This window comes from Phascolarctos cinereus, unplaced genomic scaffold, assembly GCF_003287225.1.
Source record: "Phascolarctos cinereus isolate Bilbo 61053 unplaced genomic scaffold, phaCin_HiC Scaffold_4;HRSCAF=312, whole genome shotgun sequence".
NCBI classification, from domain to species: domain Eukaryota; kingdom Metazoa; phylum Chordata; class Mammalia; order Diprotodontia; family Phascolarctidae; genus Phascolarctos; species Phascolarctos cinereus.
In genome coordinates, this window is record NW_027555847.1 from 639,861,374 (window position 1) to 639,881,795 (window position 20,422).

Here is a 20,422-nt window from a genome sequence, read left to right on the forward strand (position 1 = left end):
AACAGACTTTTCCCACTGACCTTCTAAGTTGTTTTTGGCATTCGTGGATTGAGGAGTATGGAAACCGCCACAGATGTCCACGATTCAGTCCTCTGAGGCCTGCTCCAAGTTTACTGAGGCCTGCGTGCCCACACCACGCTGCGCTGCGCTCCCAGCCTGGTGAGATATACCTTTCTGATCATTCATCCAGGTTGTCTTGGGCTGGAAATTTGTTTCACTCTGTTTTTTGTGGGTTAAGCTGCCTTAGAATTTGTTTAGAGCCATTTTTACAGGTATTTGAAGGGGTTTAGGGGAGAGCTCAAGCAAGTTGCTGCTTTTACTCTGCCATCTTGGCTCCACCCCCTCCCTCACATTCTAATTGGAAAGACAACTTTGATACAGCTATGGACATACAAAATATATACCATGTAAATAGAAGGCCATCTTAGAGGGAAGGCTGGCCCTAGCAGAGGGCCTTTATCTCTGGTTACCACATCAGCTGGTTGTTTGTATACCACTGCTTCTTGTGGGCTAGAAAATTGTTAGCTTTTTAGAAGAGATATTCTCTTAAGACTCTTATTTACTTTATTAATTTGTACAGTGGGCAAGTGTTGTGGGGAAAAATGCTTTATGTTGAGTGCTACTCCCTGTGGATAAGGGAATACACATTCAATTGTGTCATGGGGTGGTGTGATTGTGACATCACTCGAAGTTCTAAGCCTTTTTCTTCTCTTTCTTCAAAGGAGTAGCAGGCTTGACTCTTTATCTGCCACCCAATTTCTTTTTGTAACACAACTCAGCCAAATTGTAATGGAGATTTGAACCGATAGAGTGACACCTTAATTACCCGGAATGAACATTTGCAACACTCCATTTCTGAGGAGACCTAACTGACATGAGAATCTGGTAATATTGAAGATTAATTCAAGAAAACAACTCTTAGAGTGGGCCCTGAGATCAGCATGGATCCAAACAAAATGCTGACTCCTTTGACTTCTCCGTCTAACTCTTTCTCTTCACTTGAACCTAGAACTATCTTCATCTCTTCTTCTATGCATCCTACGTCTTCACACACATCTATAACTTCCCTTATGTCTCCCCAAGACCTTTCCCCTGCCTCTTCTTCTATAACTATCCCCATATATAAGCCTGTTACTAAACTCCCTCCAACTGCCTCTAAATCTGCACCTGTATTCCCAACTACAGAAACACCTGTACCAACTGCTAAATATTCATATCACTGCAACTTGATCTCTAAAAATTCATATCACTCCAACTTGACACCTATCTCAGAATATCCCCCTGTCTGTGCAGCCACTGTACCTATACCTACAGGTATATCGACATTTACTTGTGTACCTACCCGTAGGTATCCCTCTAACTGTAACTCTACCTATACCATGTCATCTGCACCTACCCCAAAACCTACTCCTCTTTGTACATCCCCTACATTGACAACTCCACTTACACCTGAAACTCCAGTTAGCCCCAAATCGACTCCACCTATATCTCCAATTCCATCTAATTCTGCACTTCTTAATAAGGATCACTCTAATTTGATCTGTAGCTCTACCTCAGCATCTACACTCTCTCCCAAATTGGATCCTATCTCTATACCCTTGACAACTACACATAAATCCACCTGTCCACTTTTCCCTGGGATTCCCTTTAATTGTACCTGTGCTGCTACCTCGACATCTTCACTCTTGCCCAAATCTAATCCACCTACATCTAGGTCTACATCTACCAGTGTATTATCTCCTGGGAATTCCTCTAACTGTATCAGTAGCTCTACCTCGACCTCTACACTTAGTCCCAAATTGAATCCAACTATATCCAGAGCTACCTCTTGTGTCTTATTCCCTGGCTATTCCTCTAATTGTATCTGTAACTCCACCTCAACCTCTACCCTTAGCCCCAAATCTCCTCCTACACCCAAATCTACATCTATCTCTGCCTTACTCCCTAATTATCCCTCTAACTGTATCTGTAACTCCACCTCAACCTCCACACTTAGCCCCGAATCTCCTCCTATATCCAAAGGTACATTTACCTGTGCCTTACTCAAGGATTATCCCTCTAACTGTATCTGTAACTCCACCTCGACATCATCCCTTAGTCCCAAGTCTCCTCCTACATCCAAAGCTACATCTACCTGTGCCTTACTTTCTGGTTATCCCTCTAATTGTGTCTGTAACTCTACTTCAACCTCAACTCTTAGCCCCAAATCTCCTCCTACATCCAAATCTACATCTACCTGTGCCTTACTCAAGGATTATCCCTCTAACTGTAACTGTAACTCTACCTCGACCTCTACTCTTAGCTCCAAATCTCCTCCTATATCCAAAGCTATGTCTATCTGTGCTTTACTCCCTGATTATCCTCCTAATTGTGTCTGTAACTCTACCTCAACATCATCCTTTAGTCCTAAATCCCCCTCTAATATCCACAGGTACATCTACCTGTGCATTATCCCTTGGGAATTCCTCTAATTGTATCACTAGCTCTACTTCGACATCTACACTTAGCCCCAAATCTCCTCCTACCTCAACATCCTCTAAATCCACATCTAAATTTCACTGTGTACTTTTCCCTAAGGATTCTTCTCATCTTACCTCTGTGGCTACCTCAACATCTATAATCTACTCAAAATCTAATCTACCGATAGCCACATCTACATCTCCCTGTTCTTATTCCTCTAGTGGTATCTCAAACTCAAAATATTCACCTATCTCTGCATCATCTAAAAACATAGCTACCTCTACACCTATGTCTATACCTGAGTGTAAATCTGTAGGTACTTCAATATCTATACCTATGCAGAAACATACTCCTATCTCTACATCTCCCCCTAAATGTACACATATGTTGACATCTGAGCCTATACCTATACCTAAGTGTACATCTGTGGCTACCTCTACAGCTACACCTATTTACACATCTAGGATTCCAGCTCAAGCCACTTCTACATCACAATCTAAATCTAAATCTATACCATCTATCTTTTTACGTCTCTTTCCATACAGCTTTACATCATCCCCTGCTCCTACCTCAAACCCTGAAACACCTTCACTCACCTCTGAAGAACCATAGACACCTAACTTTCCGCATGAATTCATGTCTCTCTCAACATCTGTTTGAACAACTATATCTATATCTATTTACACTTTCTACCTCTATGGTCTATGCTAAAGCTCCAGGGTCATGCCAACTCTGCAAAATGCTGAAAGGGGCTGGGTATAAAGGAAATAAAGCAAAACAGACCCAGTGCACACAGTTGGACTTTTAGCAAGAATCAGTGAAACACACAGAAATGACACCCCCGAAATATGTTGGATTTTGTTGGGGCATCTCAGCCTCCTCTTGGGTGTTCTCCTCTGGACTATGGTTTTAGGCTTCATTATTGCTTTGCATTTACATGGTGGGCATTTGGTTTGGCTCCTCAACACTTCTCCTGCCCTCAAAAACCTCAGTTCCTCTCTAGAATGGTCTCTGTCATTTGCTTTCACCATGAGATACTTAAAAATTTGGATGCCCTTCCTTGTGGAGAGCTTGAACCTCAGTTCCTATTGGACCTGGCTACTGCAAGAATCTGTTGGTCCCTTCATACTATATACCTGGACTTCACTTAACTGTGAGTGGACATCCCCAAGAATGATCAAGGCTTCTACATACTACATCTACTGTATGTCTTCCTCTAAGTCAATGGTTTTTAATCTGGAGTACATGAACACACACACACACACACACACACACACACACACGTATATGTAATTACAATATACATATCTATGCATACATGTGTATGTGTGAGTGTGTACATGGGCATATATACATATGTATTTAGTGAGGCCATTTCAACATAATTAGTTTCCTTTGTAATACTATACATTATATTTTACAATTATTATAAATTATTATTTTATATATTATTTTATATATAATTATATATTATTGTATAATATTTAAAATTATTATATTTTATACATTAAAAAACATAATTCTGAGGAGTTAATAGAGTTCACTAGGCTGCCAAAGAGATCTATGACAATAAAAGGTTAAGAACTTTTTTGCTACTACTACTACTACTTTGCTATTACTACTACTACTACTACCACTACTACTATTACTCCTCTTCCTCTTCCTACTATTGCTTCTGCCACTACTACTACCTCTACCACCACCACCACCACCACTACTACTACTACTACTACTATTGTCCTCACTAGTACTGCTACTGCTGCTGCTGCTGCTACTAACACTATTACAACTATGACATCTAGCTTTCACTTACGTAACTCTTAATTTTAAAGAACCATAGACATAGAGCTGGAAGGGACCATTCTGACCATCTAGTCCAATTTTATCAAAAGGAAGTTGAGTCCAAGAGAAGTTCATTGACTTGACTAAGATCATACAGTCAGTAAATACAAAGCTTCAAATTCATATCCTCCGACTCCAAGTTTAGTTATTGTCTTACCAAAGACCTGTAAGTTAGTCAGTTCAAGTATTATTGTTCCCCTTTGATAGATGGTAGACCTGATGCACACAGAGATGAAATGACTTGCACAAAATCACAAGGCTCATGAGTGAAAGAGTGAAAATAGGGGCAGCTAGGTGGTGCAGTGAATAGAGCACTGGCCCTGGATTCAGGAGGACCTGAGTTCAAATCCAGCCTCAGACACATAACACTTACTAGCTGTGTGACCCTGGGCAAGTCACTTAACCCCATTGCCTAGTTCCCCCCCCAAAAAAAAAAGAGTGAAACAAGAAACGCAGAAGAGGCTGTTCTCCAGATAAGAAAACCAGAAGAAAGCAATGTCATGGGAACCCTCGGAGGAGGCAGTGTCCCAAAAGGAAAAGTTGGTCAATTGCATTTAAGGTAGTAGATCATAAATTGTTTAAGTGGATCTTCTCTGTGAGTCAACAAAGAGGGATATAGACAAGGAAAGGCAATTGGATTTGCTCACTGGTGACCTTAGAGTAAGCAGTGTTAGTGAATTACAGGGTCAATGACTATATTGTAAGGGGATTAAAGGAAATGGAAGAAGTAAAGGTGAACCACCCTGCTCCCAAAATACTCATTCTAACAAAAAACATCACATTTGCATCAGATCAAATAATGACCTAGCAATGTAAAGAGAAAATAAAATGAGTGGATTATTTTATGTCATTACTGCACAAAATGTCAGCCAGGACTATGACAATAGGAAGGGAGGGGGCAGTAAATGCAGTGTCAGTGAAGACAAACAAACCCAGCCTTTCCTAGTGACAGATGAAGGCCCAGAGATACTCGTAGCCTATAAGACTTTGTGTCTGTGGCAAGAAGAGCAAAGAATCCCTGGAGAAAGCCTAAGGAGATTAAAAAGGCCCAGAGTGGGGACCATGAAGGCACTGGGGTGCAGTGGTGGCTAAGATAAGGTGTTGAGGGAGGATAGCATCTCTGGTGCCAGGGCTTGCCCAGGCCTTTTCAGGGCTTCTCATCCACCTTTGATGTCGAGCTGGCACTCAACTCTCACCTAAGGCTCCAAGAAGATGCAGCATGTGCAGTGGCCACACCCTGGTTAAACTATCTTGGCAGATAGGTTAAACCATCTTGGCAGATAGGTTAAACCAGGTTGAGGGTAACCAACAGGAGTCAAACTCACTGATGAATTAGGGAATTGTTGCCCCCAGTGGAATGGGTGGTTGAGAACAATTTCTCCTAACAGCCATGAAGGTGGCTGAATCAGGCACTGCTGACTGCTTAGGGCTTGGTCAGATGCCAAAGACACCAAGGTCATTCACTGCATCCTGGGTCATCCCCAGTCATCTTGATTTTGGTCTTCCAACTGAACTCTGGTGAAAATAACTGGAAGGAGAATAAATTCATTAGAAGATATTGGCAAACTTCACCCAAACAATAGATTTCCTAAAAAATTACAGAAGAGTAAACAAAATTAATGACCCTATGAAATAGCAGGAAATATTAGATGAACTAAAAGGAATGTAAAAAAATTGGAGAAAATATAACATGTCTAATATCTGAATAATTAAAGTGGAAAACAGGGCACAGATAATTGAAGAATCATTGGACTCTCTGAAAAGCATAAATATATGTATATAAATATATTTATAAAAATATAAATAGCACACTTATAGAAATCATAAATAAAAATTATCCAGATCTATTAGAAATAGAAGGAAAAGCTAAGAGATAGATAGTTATAAGTATAGTTAGATATATACATGTTTTCCATTCCAGTATATAGGTGTACATATATATATATATATATATATGCATATATGTGTATATATATGTATATATATATATATATATATATATTATTCTTTCTTCAACTATTAAGATTTTTTTTATCTTAGTTTTTTTTTAATCTTAGTATATCTATATCTACACATCTCCAAAAATCAAAATCCTAGGAATGACATAGCAAACATCTAAGGCTCTTACGTCAAAGAAAAAAAATGAAACTTTTTTTATTTGTTTATTTGTCTTAGAAAGGCAGAGAAGTAGACATGTTTATGAGTGATAGGGAAGCAGCTGATTGACAAGGACAGATTGAAGATATTTGAAAGAGTGGGGATGACAGAAGAGGCAATCTGCTAGAGAATATGGGAAGGAATGGGGTGATTTGTCCACGCAGAAGGGTTTGCCTTGGTAAGAAGAATGGTTATCTTCCATGTGAGATGGTTGAAGGAGGAAATAGTGGAAGAAGAAATCTTGCTGATATAAGATGAGGAGTAAAAGAGAAGAGAATGCTTCTTGATGATATAATTCCAATTTGTATGGAAAGAATGAGTTATTTAAAGAGACAAGAGGAACTATCACCTCAGATTAAAAGAAAAATAAACACATAGGGAGGATAGAAGAAAGAGCAGGTAAAAGAGGATGAATATCCAAACATGTTCATAGATCTCTAAGAACGCTGTCAGGAGCACTAACGTTCAAAATGAATTGCACTTATCAAAAACACTTGATACCTTCAAAAAAGGAGATTTCTTTTTAGTTGGAGAAAAAGAAGAACCAAAGAGAAGAGAAAAAAAAAACAACTAGTCCCAGTAGATGGGATGTTCAGTGATGGAGAAAAAGGTAGTTTTCTCTTATTTTATTCCTGCTTTGATAGCCAAATAACAATAATCTTTACACTAAAATGGAGAGAACAGAAATAACTAAAGACAGTTAATACTCAAATAAGATTATTGAAAAATATTGCTAAGCAGCTGTTGATGGGCTGAAGTCACCAGGCTCAGAGGCATTACATTTTTGTGTACTGAAAGAATTGGCAGATGTGAATGCTGAGCTATCACCAGTGATCTCTGAAAGCCTGAGAATAACAGAAAAGATATGGCAGGACTAGATGAGAAAAAAAAATTCCTTGTTTCCCCCAATTTTCTTCTTTTTATTTCATTTTTGTAGGAAAAGTGGAGTGATGTAAGTGAGAAAAGAGCCTGCATATGTGGGTGTACAACTGTTTAGTTCCAATCAAATCGTATTCATTATTAATGCGATATTAAATTGGTCTTGAGTCTCTAATCGAGTGCCTTAGTGATCTATGCTTGGCATCATGCTGTTTAGTGCTTTTTATTAAGTTTTTAGAATAAGAGAGATGGTGTGCTTATCAAATTTCACTTAATATAAGACTGAAAGGGATAGAAATATTCTGGATGGAAGAGTCAGGATAAGCAAGCAAGTTGGGCCAAATTTAATAAGATGAGCAACGATTTCATAAAATAGATGAGAAAATCTGGATGGCTAGCATTCTGCACTGGGGAAAAGAGTACCTAGCCATACTAATGAAATCACAGATCCATGAAAATAGGTAAGTATTTGTATGACCCATTGCTTCTCTTTAAAATGGGGGTGATATTCACACTACCTACCTGCCAAAGCTTTGGGGAAAAAAAAGCATTTATAAACTGCAGTATTATATATACATGGACTAATTATCCCAAGTCTGACTTAGTACAGGTTGATTGGACCACTCTTTGACACTTACACAGCTATCTTAACCTAGTAGAGATCACTTGGTGGTAGACTGAAACAGTCAAATCTATCATCCATTAATCTTCTGGACATTATTGTTCTGGGTATGTATAGGCAGTAAGTATAATAGATTTAAACCAAAAATGTCAAAAATGTGAAGATACACAAATGTTGTTTATGCTTAATTCTGGATTTTTTTTCTGAGCAGTGGTGCTATTTAAAGCTTAAAAAAAAGCAAGTATAGTTTACATAAATTTCTTATTATGGATTAGCAATGAAACATAATTACCAACATTTAATTTTCATCCATGAGTTCAGCTTAATCAATTGAAGAAAGTGATACTGCGCAATTCAGATTTATTGCTAATATTACAAGGCCAGAGTAAAACCAAACAATAAATATTCCAAGTGGTGGCAATTTTTGATGTGCCATTATATTTTGATAAACATGCTACAAATTATAATGCATCCATGTATTAAATTACCAACTCACAGCCCAAAAGAGCTGCTAATGCCCCTATTTTTCTTAGTAATAATAGGAAGCCAAATTATGGCTTTTACATTGATTCTGAGATAGAAAAAATGGACTTTGGGATGTTAAGAAAAAAGCATTTTGTAATTTTTAACCTGTTTTGGTTTCCTGAGGTGATACATAGAACAAAGGAATAATGAGGACTAAGCTCAATAACCTGAATGTTCCTGATCACCGGGTCATCAGAGTTCTATAGGAGAAGAACTCATATTGAATCCCATCAACGGTGTATCATTACTTTGCACTGGAACCTTGGGATTAAAGGCAAGGTAAAGTGACCTAGACTAGGGCCAGATAAACAGGGGAATCTACAGTAAAGGAAAAAGTGAAAGCAAATATTCCAGAAGTGAGAGTTGAAATCAATGGTGAAACTCAAGCTGATTCAGAGTGAAGCAAGAAGAAAAAATCTGTACGTAAAGGGTGACATGCAAATCCAGGGCAGTCCTGTAGATGAGAATGTATAAAGTTCATGAGTCAAGGGTATCATGCAAATTATAGAAAGGAAACAGATAGCCATGAAACAACAAATGGTTGGGGGTGGATTTTTTTTTTTTTGATGAAGAGAGAAATGGTGCCAGGAACCATTCTTTATTCCACACCATTTTTGTTGTTCAGTTCTTTCAGTCATGTCTTATTCTTCATGATCCAATTTGGGATTTTCTTAGCAAATATACTAGGTGATTCGCCATTTCCTTCTCCAGTTAATTTTACAGATGAGGAAACTGAGGCAAACAAAGTAAAGTGACTTTCCCAGGGTCACACAGTTAGTAAGTGCCTGAGGCCAGATTTGAACTCAGGTCTCCCTGACTCCAGGCCCAGCACTCTATCTAATGTGCCTTGTAGCTGCCCTGTACCTCATCACATACCTACTATAGGGATGCTACCTCAATTCTCTTTAATTACCAATCATTGAAATACCTCACTTTCTAATGATACTTCTGATATCTCCTATCTATAATGATGTTTCCTTCTTTGACCTCCCCAGAGAACTTTGTTTTTCACATATATGGCATGGACATATTTAGAATTATTTTGTATTATAATTATTCACATTAAACCCCTCCTCTGATTCTTCATTATAGAATGTAAAGGACCTTGGTTTTCAAGGACTATGACAATAAATTATACACTGTCTCAATGGCTGTCAACATGGAAGGTCTTTAAATACAGCCAGTAAGTCAGTTAGTCAATAAGCATTTATCAAGTGTCTCTTATGTACCAGGCACTCTGCTAACCACCAGAGATACAAAAAAAAAAAAAAAGACAAAAGACAGTGTCTGGTATCAAGGAGCTCACAGCTTGTGGGGAGAGACAACATGAAAACAATTATGTACAAACCAGTCATGTACTGTCCTAGAGAGTCAAAGATAATCAATAAGGGGGAAAGGGCTCAGGAAAAAGCTTTTCATAGAAGATGGAATTTTTAAATGATACTTTAAGGAAGCCAGGGGAAACCAGGAGGCAAAGATGAAGATAGAGAGTGTTCCAGGCACAGGTAGCAGCCAATAATATATTTTTTTTTTTAAAAAGGACAGAGTCTACAGACAGTGTTTTATGTAAGGAACAGCAAGGAGATCAGTGTCACTGGATCACAGAAGGACGTGGGTGTGAGAATCAAATGACCTAACATTTGTAAAATATGTAGCACAGTGCATGGCAAATATTAAATACTTAATAAATGCTCATTCCCTTCCCTTCCCCTTTGTAATGATATTACAGACACACAACATGCAGTTTATTAATACAATCTTAGACAAACACTAGAGTGTGGAAGAGGAGAAACAGACCTGGGTGTAAAGCCTGGCTCTGACATTTATGAGCTGTGTGACCCCAGGTAAATCACTGAAATCCTCTGATTATCAAGATTTTTTTTACCTCAACATTGTTATGATAATTATACCTTTAATCTCATTGTGAGGAAAGTTCTTTTTTTTTTAACTTTAACATATGGTATAATTAGGAGTTAATATGTTTTTAATTAATTAATTAATTTTTAGTATTCAACATTCACTTCCATAAGATTTTGAGTTCTAAATTATTTTGCACTCTTTTCCTTCCCTCTCCCCTAGACAGTGTGCAATCTGATATAGGCTCTACACATACATTCATATTAAACATATTTTCACAATAGTCATGTTGTAAAGAAGAATTAGAACCAATGAGAAGAACCATGAGAAAGTAGAAACAAACAAACAAAAAAGATCAATGGCAAGCTTCAATTTACATTCAAACTCCATAGTTCTTTTTTCTGGATTTGGATAGCATTTTCCATCATGAGTGTTTGGAAGTTTTCTTAGATCCTTGCACTGCTGAGAAGAGCTAAGTCTATCCAAATTAGTCATTGCACAATGTTGATATTACCATACACAATGATCTCCTGGTTCTGCTTACTTAACTCAGCATCAGTTCATGTAAATCCAGGTTTTTCTGAAGTCCATCAGCTCATCATTTTTATGGAACAATAGTATTACATTCCATTCATATACCACAACTTGTTCAGCCATTCCCCAATTGATAAGCATCTTCTTAATTTACAATTCTTGGCCACCACAAAAAGAGCTGCTATAAATATTTTTGTGCATGTGGGTCCTTTTCCCACTTGTATTATCTCTTTGGGATACAGACTTAAAGTGGTATTGTTGGGTCAAACGATATGCACAGTTTTATAGCCCTTTAGCCATGGTTCCAAATTGCTCTCCAGAAAGGTAGGATCAATTCACAAATCCACCAATAATGCATTAGTGTTCCAATTTGCCCACATCTTCTCTAACATTGATCATTTTCCTATTTTGTCATGTTGGCCAATCTGATAGGTGTGATGTGGTACCTCAGAGTTGTTTTGATTTGCATTTCTCTAATCAGTAGTGATTGAGAGCATTTTTCATATGACTATAGATGGCTTTAATTTCTTCATCTGAGAACTTCCTGTTCATCTCATTGGACCATTTATCAGTTGGGGAATGACTTGTATTCTCATAAATTTGACTCAGTTCTCTCTATATTTAGCAACTAGGCCTTTATCAGAGACATTGGTTGTAAAAATTACTACTCACCTTTCTGCTTCCTTTCTAATCTTGATTGCACTGGCTTTGTTTGTGCAAAAGCTTTTCAATTTAATGTAACCAAAATCATCCATTTTGTATTTCATAATGTTCTCTATCTCTTGTTCGGTCATAAATCCTTCCATTCTCCATAAATCTGACAGTAAACTATTCCTTGCTCTCCTAATTTGTTATAGTATCAGCCTTTATATCTAAATCATGTACCCATTTTGACTTTATCTTGGCATATCAGTCTATGCCTACTTTCTGTCATACTATTTTCCAGTTTTCCCAGCAGTTTTTGTTAAATAGTGAGTTCTTCTCCCAGAAGCTAAAGTTTTTGAGTTTATGAAACAGTAGATTACTGTAGTTATAGACTGCTGTGTTTTGTGTACCTAATGTATTCCACTGATCCACCACTCTTATTTCTTAGCCAGCACCAAGTAGTTTTGATGACAGCTGCTTTATAACACAGTTTAAGATCTGGGAAGGCTAGGCCACATTTCCTTGCATTTCTTTTCACTGATTTCCTTCATATTCTGGATTTTTTTTTCTTCCAGATGAATTTTGTTATTTTTTTTTAAGTCCTGTAAAATAATTTTGGTAGTTTGATTGGTATGGCATGAATAATTAAATTAATTTAGGTAGAATTGCCATTTTTATTAAATTACCTTGGCCTACCCATGGACAACTAATATTTTTTGTGATCTGATTTTATTTGCAGGAAAAGTGTTTTGTAATTGCGTTCATATAGTTCATATTGATTTGTCTAAGCAAGTAGACTCCCAAATATTTTATGATGTCTACATTGATTTTAAATGGAATTTCTCTTTCTATCTCTTGCTGTTGGGCTTTGTTAGTAACATATAGAAATGCTGATGATTTATGTGGGTTTATTCTATATCCTGCGACTCTGCTAAAGTAGTTTTTTACTTTATTTTCTAGGATTCTTTAAGTATAGCATCATATCATCTGCAAAGAATGATAGCTTTGTGTCTTCTTTGCTATTCTAATTCAGGAGTTAATATGTAGTGAAATAAAGAAATTCATTTCTTTTGCGGGATTTCTTTTTACTTTCTCTTTTCATTTATTCATCTGATTAATTCCTTTGATAAACCAGTTGAAAAATCCAAAGTAGGGGATAAAATCCATCATAGGTCCCACCCCTGGTTCCTGGACTTCTCTTTTGAGGGATAAGAAGAGGTCAGACCTTAAAATAAGAGGCTGGGGTAGCAACTGGGTTTCATCTAGAGAAAGAAGTGATTTCCTGACCCCTCTCATGCAATTTTATCAAATTTCCATCTAAACTGTTTTTCACCCCCTGAATACTCCCAGGTGAATGGAACCATTTTGTGTTCATGTGCTCTAGCTGTTCACTCTAATGGTTTCATTGCATTTGGAGAGGTCGGAGATGAGTGATCTGTTTATTTGCCTAGATTAGTGAGATGGAAGAACTGGGAATAGTCTTGGTTGTTTAGATACTTTTGACTGACCTTAGACATTAAAGAAATCACTCAGTTGTGATTGTTTTCCTCTCCTTCTTCTTGCCTATTAAAACTTATACATATTTCAAGTCCTAACTAATCTCCCTTCCTCTAACAATGAATGAAAAAACAATATGCCAAGTGATGTGCTAAGCTTTGGGAATACAAACGGAAGAAGAAACAGAAAAAGAAAGTTTCCTCAAAGAACTTATATTCTCACAGCGGATAAGAACAGACATAGAAGAGTTCTGGCCATGAAAGGGATATGATGTATGGATCCAATTGACTCATCCCTTGTCAGAAGCAATATTAACTAGATGGTACAGTAAGTCAGACAGATGGACCTAGAGTCAAAAAGACTGGAGTTCAGATCGAGCTATTTGATTCTGGGAAAGACACTTAACCTTTATCTGTTTCAGTTTTCTCATCTATAAAGCAGGGATAATAACAGCTGCTTCCAGGATTGTTTGGGTGATCAAATGATATAATATTTGTAGAGTACTTTGCAAACTTAAAGCACTATATAAATACCAGTGATTTAAAAAAAAATTCTAGTTAATGCTGTTAATCTGATTATTGTCCTCAGTGCAAGAGGTGGGATATTGGGATGGGGGACTTCAAAAAGTACATACAGTTGTACAAAATGGACTTGGTCAATAGCTGCATGAGACGATCCAAACTTGAAGCATACTTCGGAATATAGGGTCAGCTATAATAGAGATGTAGTGGACTGTGCTGGCTAATTGGTGCTCACTAAGTTTCCAGTCAAGTTGGCCACAAGGGTTGGACTTCTATTGATCAGTGGAATAATTTGCCTAGGGACTAGAGATACAGGTCAGTAGGTCTAGTGTGGGAGGGTGTGGGGCCAGTTGGGGAAAGGCAGGATGGTAACACCAGGAAAATTGTAAAACATCCTTGTGGATGGCTGTATGGGATGGGAAAGTGCAACAGGTCAACAATGTTGACCATTCTACTCAACTCTCATTCATGACTTTCTTGAGCCCCTTCAACAGCTATGACATAATAAAAATAAGATTTTATATGGAATTGAAGGACTTGGTTTTGACTTCTAACTTTGCCACCTACAAGATGGTTAACACTGGAGAAGTCACTTCACTTGTATGAGCCTCAGTTTTCTACTCTGTTTAATGGGATTGGTAATTCTTGCCCTACCTCCTTAAGAGGATGTTATAAGTCTACAATGAGATAATTTTTGAAAAAAAAAATTCAATGACAGCAATAAGTGTTTCTGAAGTTCTATGGCTTAAAAGGTATGGGTACTATTTTTAGTACCCATGCAAATCTCAACGTTTCTAGATCTTAGTAGACCATCTGTATAAATTGCTGTGATCTCTTCAACTTGCCTTACCTTAAGGCCCACCCTCTGTTGATAAGCTCTCCATACTTAGCTAGGCTGGTAATTGGGGGTAAAGGCCTACATATGACATCTTTCTGAATTCTAGAGCATTATAAAAATGGAATCCATTATAATCACCTTGCATTTTAGCACTAAACTATGTTTGGCCCAGTAATTCTGAGAAAGGTAAGGCCTTAAAATGACAGTACACGGCTAGTACACCTCAGAATATTGATATAAAGTGTCGGTGTTACTTGCTTTAAGCCTAATGTCATGGAGAAAAGCCCTAATTATCTTACCCTAGTTAACTCCATGGATGAAAACTTTTGAGGGAAGCACAAGTCTCAGGGATTGCCACTAGCTCAAGATAATTGTTGATCAATTGTGGTGACCATTGGTGACAGCAACTTCCATAAAGCCATGAGATCTACATATAAACATTAAAGAGAATAATATCTCATCACCATTTGCTGTCTCTTATGTACACCCAGTTGATTGGGCTATCTTATATGGTTGGTCTACCCTAAGATAAGTTGATCTGGTGCTGCTAAGGAAATCTGACTGTCTCTTTTATTGACTTCTTCTCTTACAGTTCCCTGATATCCTACCCTGCTCCAACCCTATGTGTGAGTCTGTGTGATCTAATGACATGGGACACACAACTGGCTCTGGATAGGGTTTCCCTGTCTTTATCTCTGGGGCAGTGGAGTTTCTTTGAAAAGCATCGCTTATACCTCTATGCTGTTGTTACAGGTAAACCAGTCTACCGTATTGTCCAATTAAGTGACCTAAGCAGCACAAGTCTTATGATGAAGCTTTCATATGAAACAAACAATGGACTTAGAATCAGAACACCTGAGTTTGAGGTCCAGTTCCAACACTTACAAGCTTCCCGAGTTTCACATTCCTTACCTGCATAGAGAGCATAAGGCTAGTTGTCCTCCGTCGATCACATGGTTTTAATGAGGACTGTACAAGTCTCTGTATTTCCATAGGCCTCTGTTTCTTCTTCTTTAAAATGAGGGGGCTGAACCAGAGGGCTGATCCCAAGGTCCATCCTAGCCCTAAACCCTGGGATTATATGATCCTAAGAATCACATAAAACTAACATTGTACTTGTTGCAAGCATACAAAATTACCTTTTCCCCCTCCCATTCTAATATCATGGCATGACTGGCATAACAACATGGTTAAATGACAATGATTTTATTATTGTTGTTCAGCTGTGTCTGACTCTTCATGACCTGTTTTGGGGTTTTCTTGGCAAAGACACTGGAGTGGTTTGCCATTTCCTTCTCTGGCTCATTTTACAGATGAGGAAACTAAGACAAACAGGGTGAAGTGACTTGCCCAGGGTCACACAGTTAATAAATGTCTAAGTCTGAATCTGAACTCAAGTCTTCTTGACTCCAGGACCAGTGTTCTACCCACTGTGCTGCCCTGTCATATACTTACATACACACATAATATACATCTACACATGCATGTGTACACACATATGCATTGTGTGCATCTATATATATTTTCAGTAAGCATAAATGCATATGCACACACATGTTTACATTGGCTTATATTTGCATGTGTATGTAGTTGTGCATATATATGTGTGTACACATCTGTCTCTATATCTAGATCTAGATTAGAGAGAGATAGAGATGGAAATGGAGATGAGTATATATATATATATATATAATTTTTATTTGTGTAAATATACCCTTTGGCTTTGTGTGCTTGAGGGAGGCATGTATCTCACTTGCCTGTTCTTTATTATGGCTCTGATGCTTACACTTAAATAAGATTTATTATTGTTATTCCTATTATTGCTAAGAATCTGAGATAATGGGCACTGAGAGCCCACATTTTCCAGACTGAGGAAAGGAAGTCAGGAAAGTGACTGTTACTGGCTTTACGTTATGTCTCCTTAAAAGTTTCTTGAGGTTAAGGACTACTTCTACTTCTTTTATTTTTTGATAGAGTAGCCAACACATGGCTGGACTTGTGCCAAGTACTTCACTGATGCTTCTTGATATGAAAAACAGGCCATATGATAGAATAAAAGAACTACAGACTAGGAGGTAGACCTGGTGCTAACCGCATAGGCATGCCATTACCTCTAGATAGAATTTTTCTGGCTTTACCCCCAGGAGACTTGACACTTCCTACAGGGTGTAGGCTCCAGTGCATTTCAAGAAGACTTTATTAAGTACCTACTGCATATCAGGAATTGCACTAGATGCTGGGGATCTAAAGACAACAATGAAATTATCCCTGACCTCAAGTAACTTACTGTCTCTCTTCTACTGGAGGGAAATAACATGTATACATATATAAGTACAGAATATGTGGTAATTGGGAAGGGGTATCTGCTGACAGCTTCCAAGCAAGGCTCAGGAAAGGCCTTTTGTACTAGGTGGTACTTGAAGTGAGCCTTAAATGGAGATAGGTTTTGCAAGAGGTGGAGGAGGAGGAGGGCATTTCAGGATTGGCAGCTGATGGTGCAAGATCCCTTCTACCTGGACTGTTCTATGATTTGGTGATTGATTACACAGCCTTGATTAACTACTTAACTAATATAACTAACTACTTCACTATTTAATTAACTTAACCCAAGTAACTAAAATCACAAAACAATATTATTTGACTCTCAAAAACACACTAGGATCTACAGCTAGAAGGCAACTTGGAAGTCATCTAATCCAATACCTTCATTTTAAGGAAGAGAAATGTGAAGCTGAACAAGCTTAAGTGTTTATAGCCCAAGGACATTGTGCCCTTGGGTTTGTTAAAAACTGAATTAAAAAGAAAACAAACAAAAACAATATTACCTGCCTCCTAGGAAGTTGTAGTACAGCTTAGCCAACTTCCTTCCTTTAAGAAATCTCCATGAGAGGTTACTTTATTCCCCAAGTCCCTGAAAACATAAGATTTTTTATGAATCTCCTGTGACTTGCTCTTAAGTACCTTTACAACTGCTATGCAGTTGCTTTTGATGTGTTTGTCTTGGCTCTCCCACTAGACTATGAACTGCTTGAGGTACAAGGCTGATGTTTCTCCATCTCCCCCGAGGTCTAGCACAAGTGTGTGTGACCCCTTTCTGGCTCCACAAGAACCCGTTCATGCATAGCATTTCTCAATTTTCGGTGCCTTCTTTTCAATTGTGAGTATTCTATTTTCACTTGTACCTCCCTACAAAGGGCCTCTGGTTGGTCTGGATGGGAACTTCAGAGGTAGGTGAGGTCTATTGGGGCTGAAGGTCACAAGAAGCTGGCTGGGGTCTAGTAGGCTCAAGGCCACTGGGGGCTAGCAGGGGGCACCCATACAGTGAACTGGTAGGAAGCCAAAGGCTAGGTTGGATTGGATAAGATAGTAAGGCTAGTTAACTAGATTAGCAAACACAATGTCTAAGTAACCAAAGATGTGAAGTGGATTACATGGGTTAGTTAATCCAGAGGTATCAGACATTTGACCTGCAACACTCTCAATGCCTTGAACCAAATTAAACTCTAATTAGAAAATAATTAACAAATAAATTTAAAAAAACCAATAAAACATTTTAGAATTAAGTCAATTTTGACCAGTAGGGATCTTTATTAGTGGCTTTGATTTCTATTTAAGTTTTCACAGTGCTATAACACAATCTAGATTTGCCTGGAACAAGTAGTCATTTGCCCTTTGGTGAGGATCTCAAGTGATGGGAAGCTCACTACCTCCTAATGCAATGAGAACTTTTTTTTTTAATAGCTCTAATTGCTAGGAAGTGTTTCTGAAGAAGAAGCCTAAATCTGCTTCAAACTTTGCTCTTATTCTACTCCTGCTCCTAGACCCGGCCCACAGCAGATATAGTCCACAAGCAGTCATTAAGATGCAGGCAGTAGGTATTACTAGTCTAAAGAAAACATGAGAACAATCCAAGCCTCATAGATAAAAGATCAAGGGTTTGATGAAAGAGGGTTTGAATGTACACAGTGCTTTCCTTTATAATGTGTCGTGCTTATTAAGTTGAACGTGCCTAAGGGCTTTTAGGTTAGGATGTGCATAGTGTAATCACCCCTCACCCCCCCATTCTTCCATATGAGTCTCAGCTGTGAACAGACAGCTCTTGCTCACCTCCGTTGCCTCCTGACCAGGAAACAGCTGTGTCAGGATGGCGGCAAATAGGCCAAAAAAAGAAAAAAAAAAAGAAAGAAAGGAGAAAGAAAGAAATGCAAATCTCTGCTGTGATGGAGGCTAAAAGGACAAGGGGAAGGATATGAGACTTGAGGGGAAGAAGAGTACAAGGTCAAGGTCTTCCTTGTGGAAGATCATGGGAATTTCCCTCCCTCTCTTACATCTACCCTTCCCTGAGTCAGAATTCTCATGAATATGGGGGGGGGGGCGAGTAGCAAGCAACATAGAAGATAAAGTTGCAGGGACTTGTGAAACAATCAGCTTCAAAGTTCTCATTTTACAGAGGAGGAAACTTGGGGCTCAGAGAAGGTGAGTTATTTTCATAAAGTCACAAGACAATAATGATGAGGGCGATGATGATGCTCAAGTCACATTTCTACAGTCTTTTAAAATGTACAAAGTGACTTTCTTCACAATAACACTAAGTCCCCCTTTAAGCCCTAAATATATAATTCTATCATTTTAGGTGAAAAGTTGTACAGGTTTTCTTATCACCATTTTACAGATGAAGAAATTGAGTTTAATTTTCTTGTCTATGATCACACAACTAGTAAATAGCAGATATAAGTTCTAGCTGAGCTTTTCTGACATCAGGAATTGTTATTTCTTTGCCATTCTGTCTCTAGCTGGTTTCCTACTGTCTTTCTCTGTGACTGAATTTTCCTGGTACCTTCGTTCCCAAGGAAGCTCAATTACCTGCCTCTAAATTTTTTATCAACTCTAGATTGAATCCCCTGTACCCACCACTGGACCTCCCTGATGCTGACCACTTGCCTGTCTGGATTGCCAATGACAGCTTGCTTCTTGGACACCACCAATTACCTGACCTGTTACCTCTCCCCTAGTGGATAGCCACCTTGGAAAATGGACCCGTTTTGGACTTTTGACAAATGATGAAAATGTTACTCCCATCTTTTCCTCCCTAGATTTTGGATTTGATTTGGACTTTTGGCAAATGATACTTATGTTTCTTCTATGGTCCCCCTCCACTCCCATTCAATATCACCTCCCTATTCCCACCCCCACACTCATCATCTGAAGACCCCCTCTCCAGTCTGAGGCCTCCTTTCTGCATTATGTCTCTGAATACCTGTTTCTCCTGCAGTTGGATTCTGGCTCCCCTCCCAGGTTCTGACATCTAGGCTTCAATCAACCTTATAGATCTGCTTGGATTACTGGTCACCACCCTATGTGGTTTGTTTTTGCCTCTGCCAAGGTTCTGATATATGTGAAATGATTGATGAGGCAAAATGTCAATCTAATTTTCTGTCATTTCACCATATAAGCCTATATCTTAGGCTTAAATGCTTTTCTGTCTCAAAGGCCTCAAGGATTACCCAATTAAAATTAAAATATCCCAGGGAGGATTTGCATGTAATAATGATAATAGTTTTAATTTCTATTTTAGCTCGTAGATTTTCAAAATGCTTTCCCACCAATAAAACAATATAATGTCCTCCCCATCCTCTCCCCTATCCCCCCAGTCTCAATCCACACAATCCTCCAAAAGTCCCCCCATGCCCTCCCCTTACCCTCCCAAATCCCAATCCCCACACTCCTCTAAAAGTCCCTCTCCAACCTTTCCACTTTGCTCACCTCTATGTTTTCAGAAGTCTTCTGCACCCTTCTAGATGTACATGCTGTTTCCTCTTCAACCTAGATGACAGTGAAGTTCCAACATTACCAGCCATCTACCCCCACCTGCTTCCTCTGTATTGTTCTCTCTTTCACACCCATTTTTATAATATATTTGCTCCCTTTTACCTTTTCCTACTCAGTTTTGTTTTTTAGAATCAGTTTATCATACATACTCAGCCCCAACCTTTTTTTCAAACTACCTTAGTAATGACAACAGTTTTAAGAATACTGAAAACATTT

The 20,422-nt window shown here is 38.3% G+C and overlaps 1 protein-coding gene across 2 annotated transcripts; it reads left to right on the top strand.

Annotated features, from left to right (window-relative positions):
• Positions 1 to 723: 723 nt before the first annotated feature.
• On the top strand, positions 724 to 17,430 carry LOC110194618 (uncharacterized). Of its 2 annotated transcripts, none has more exons than XM_020967069.1 (4): positions 724 to 3,664; positions 8,609 to 8,764; positions 14,970 to 15,130; positions 17,394 to 17,430. In XM_020967069.1, the coding sequence occupies exon 1, from the start codon at positions 942 to 944 to the stop codon at positions 2,469 to 2,471; it is 1,530 nt and encodes a 509-aa protein (XP_020822728.1). In that variant the 5' UTR covers positions 724 to 941; the 3' UTR covers positions 2,472 to 3,664; positions 8,609 to 8,764; positions 14,970 to 15,130; positions 17,394 to 17,430. The 2 variants fall into 2 exon arrangements, with proteins under 2 accessions (XP_020822728.1, XP_020822729.1); XM_020967070.1 differs by having other exon boundaries at positions 724 to 3,613.
• The last annotated feature ends 2,992 nt before the right edge of the window (positions 17,431 to 20,422 follow it).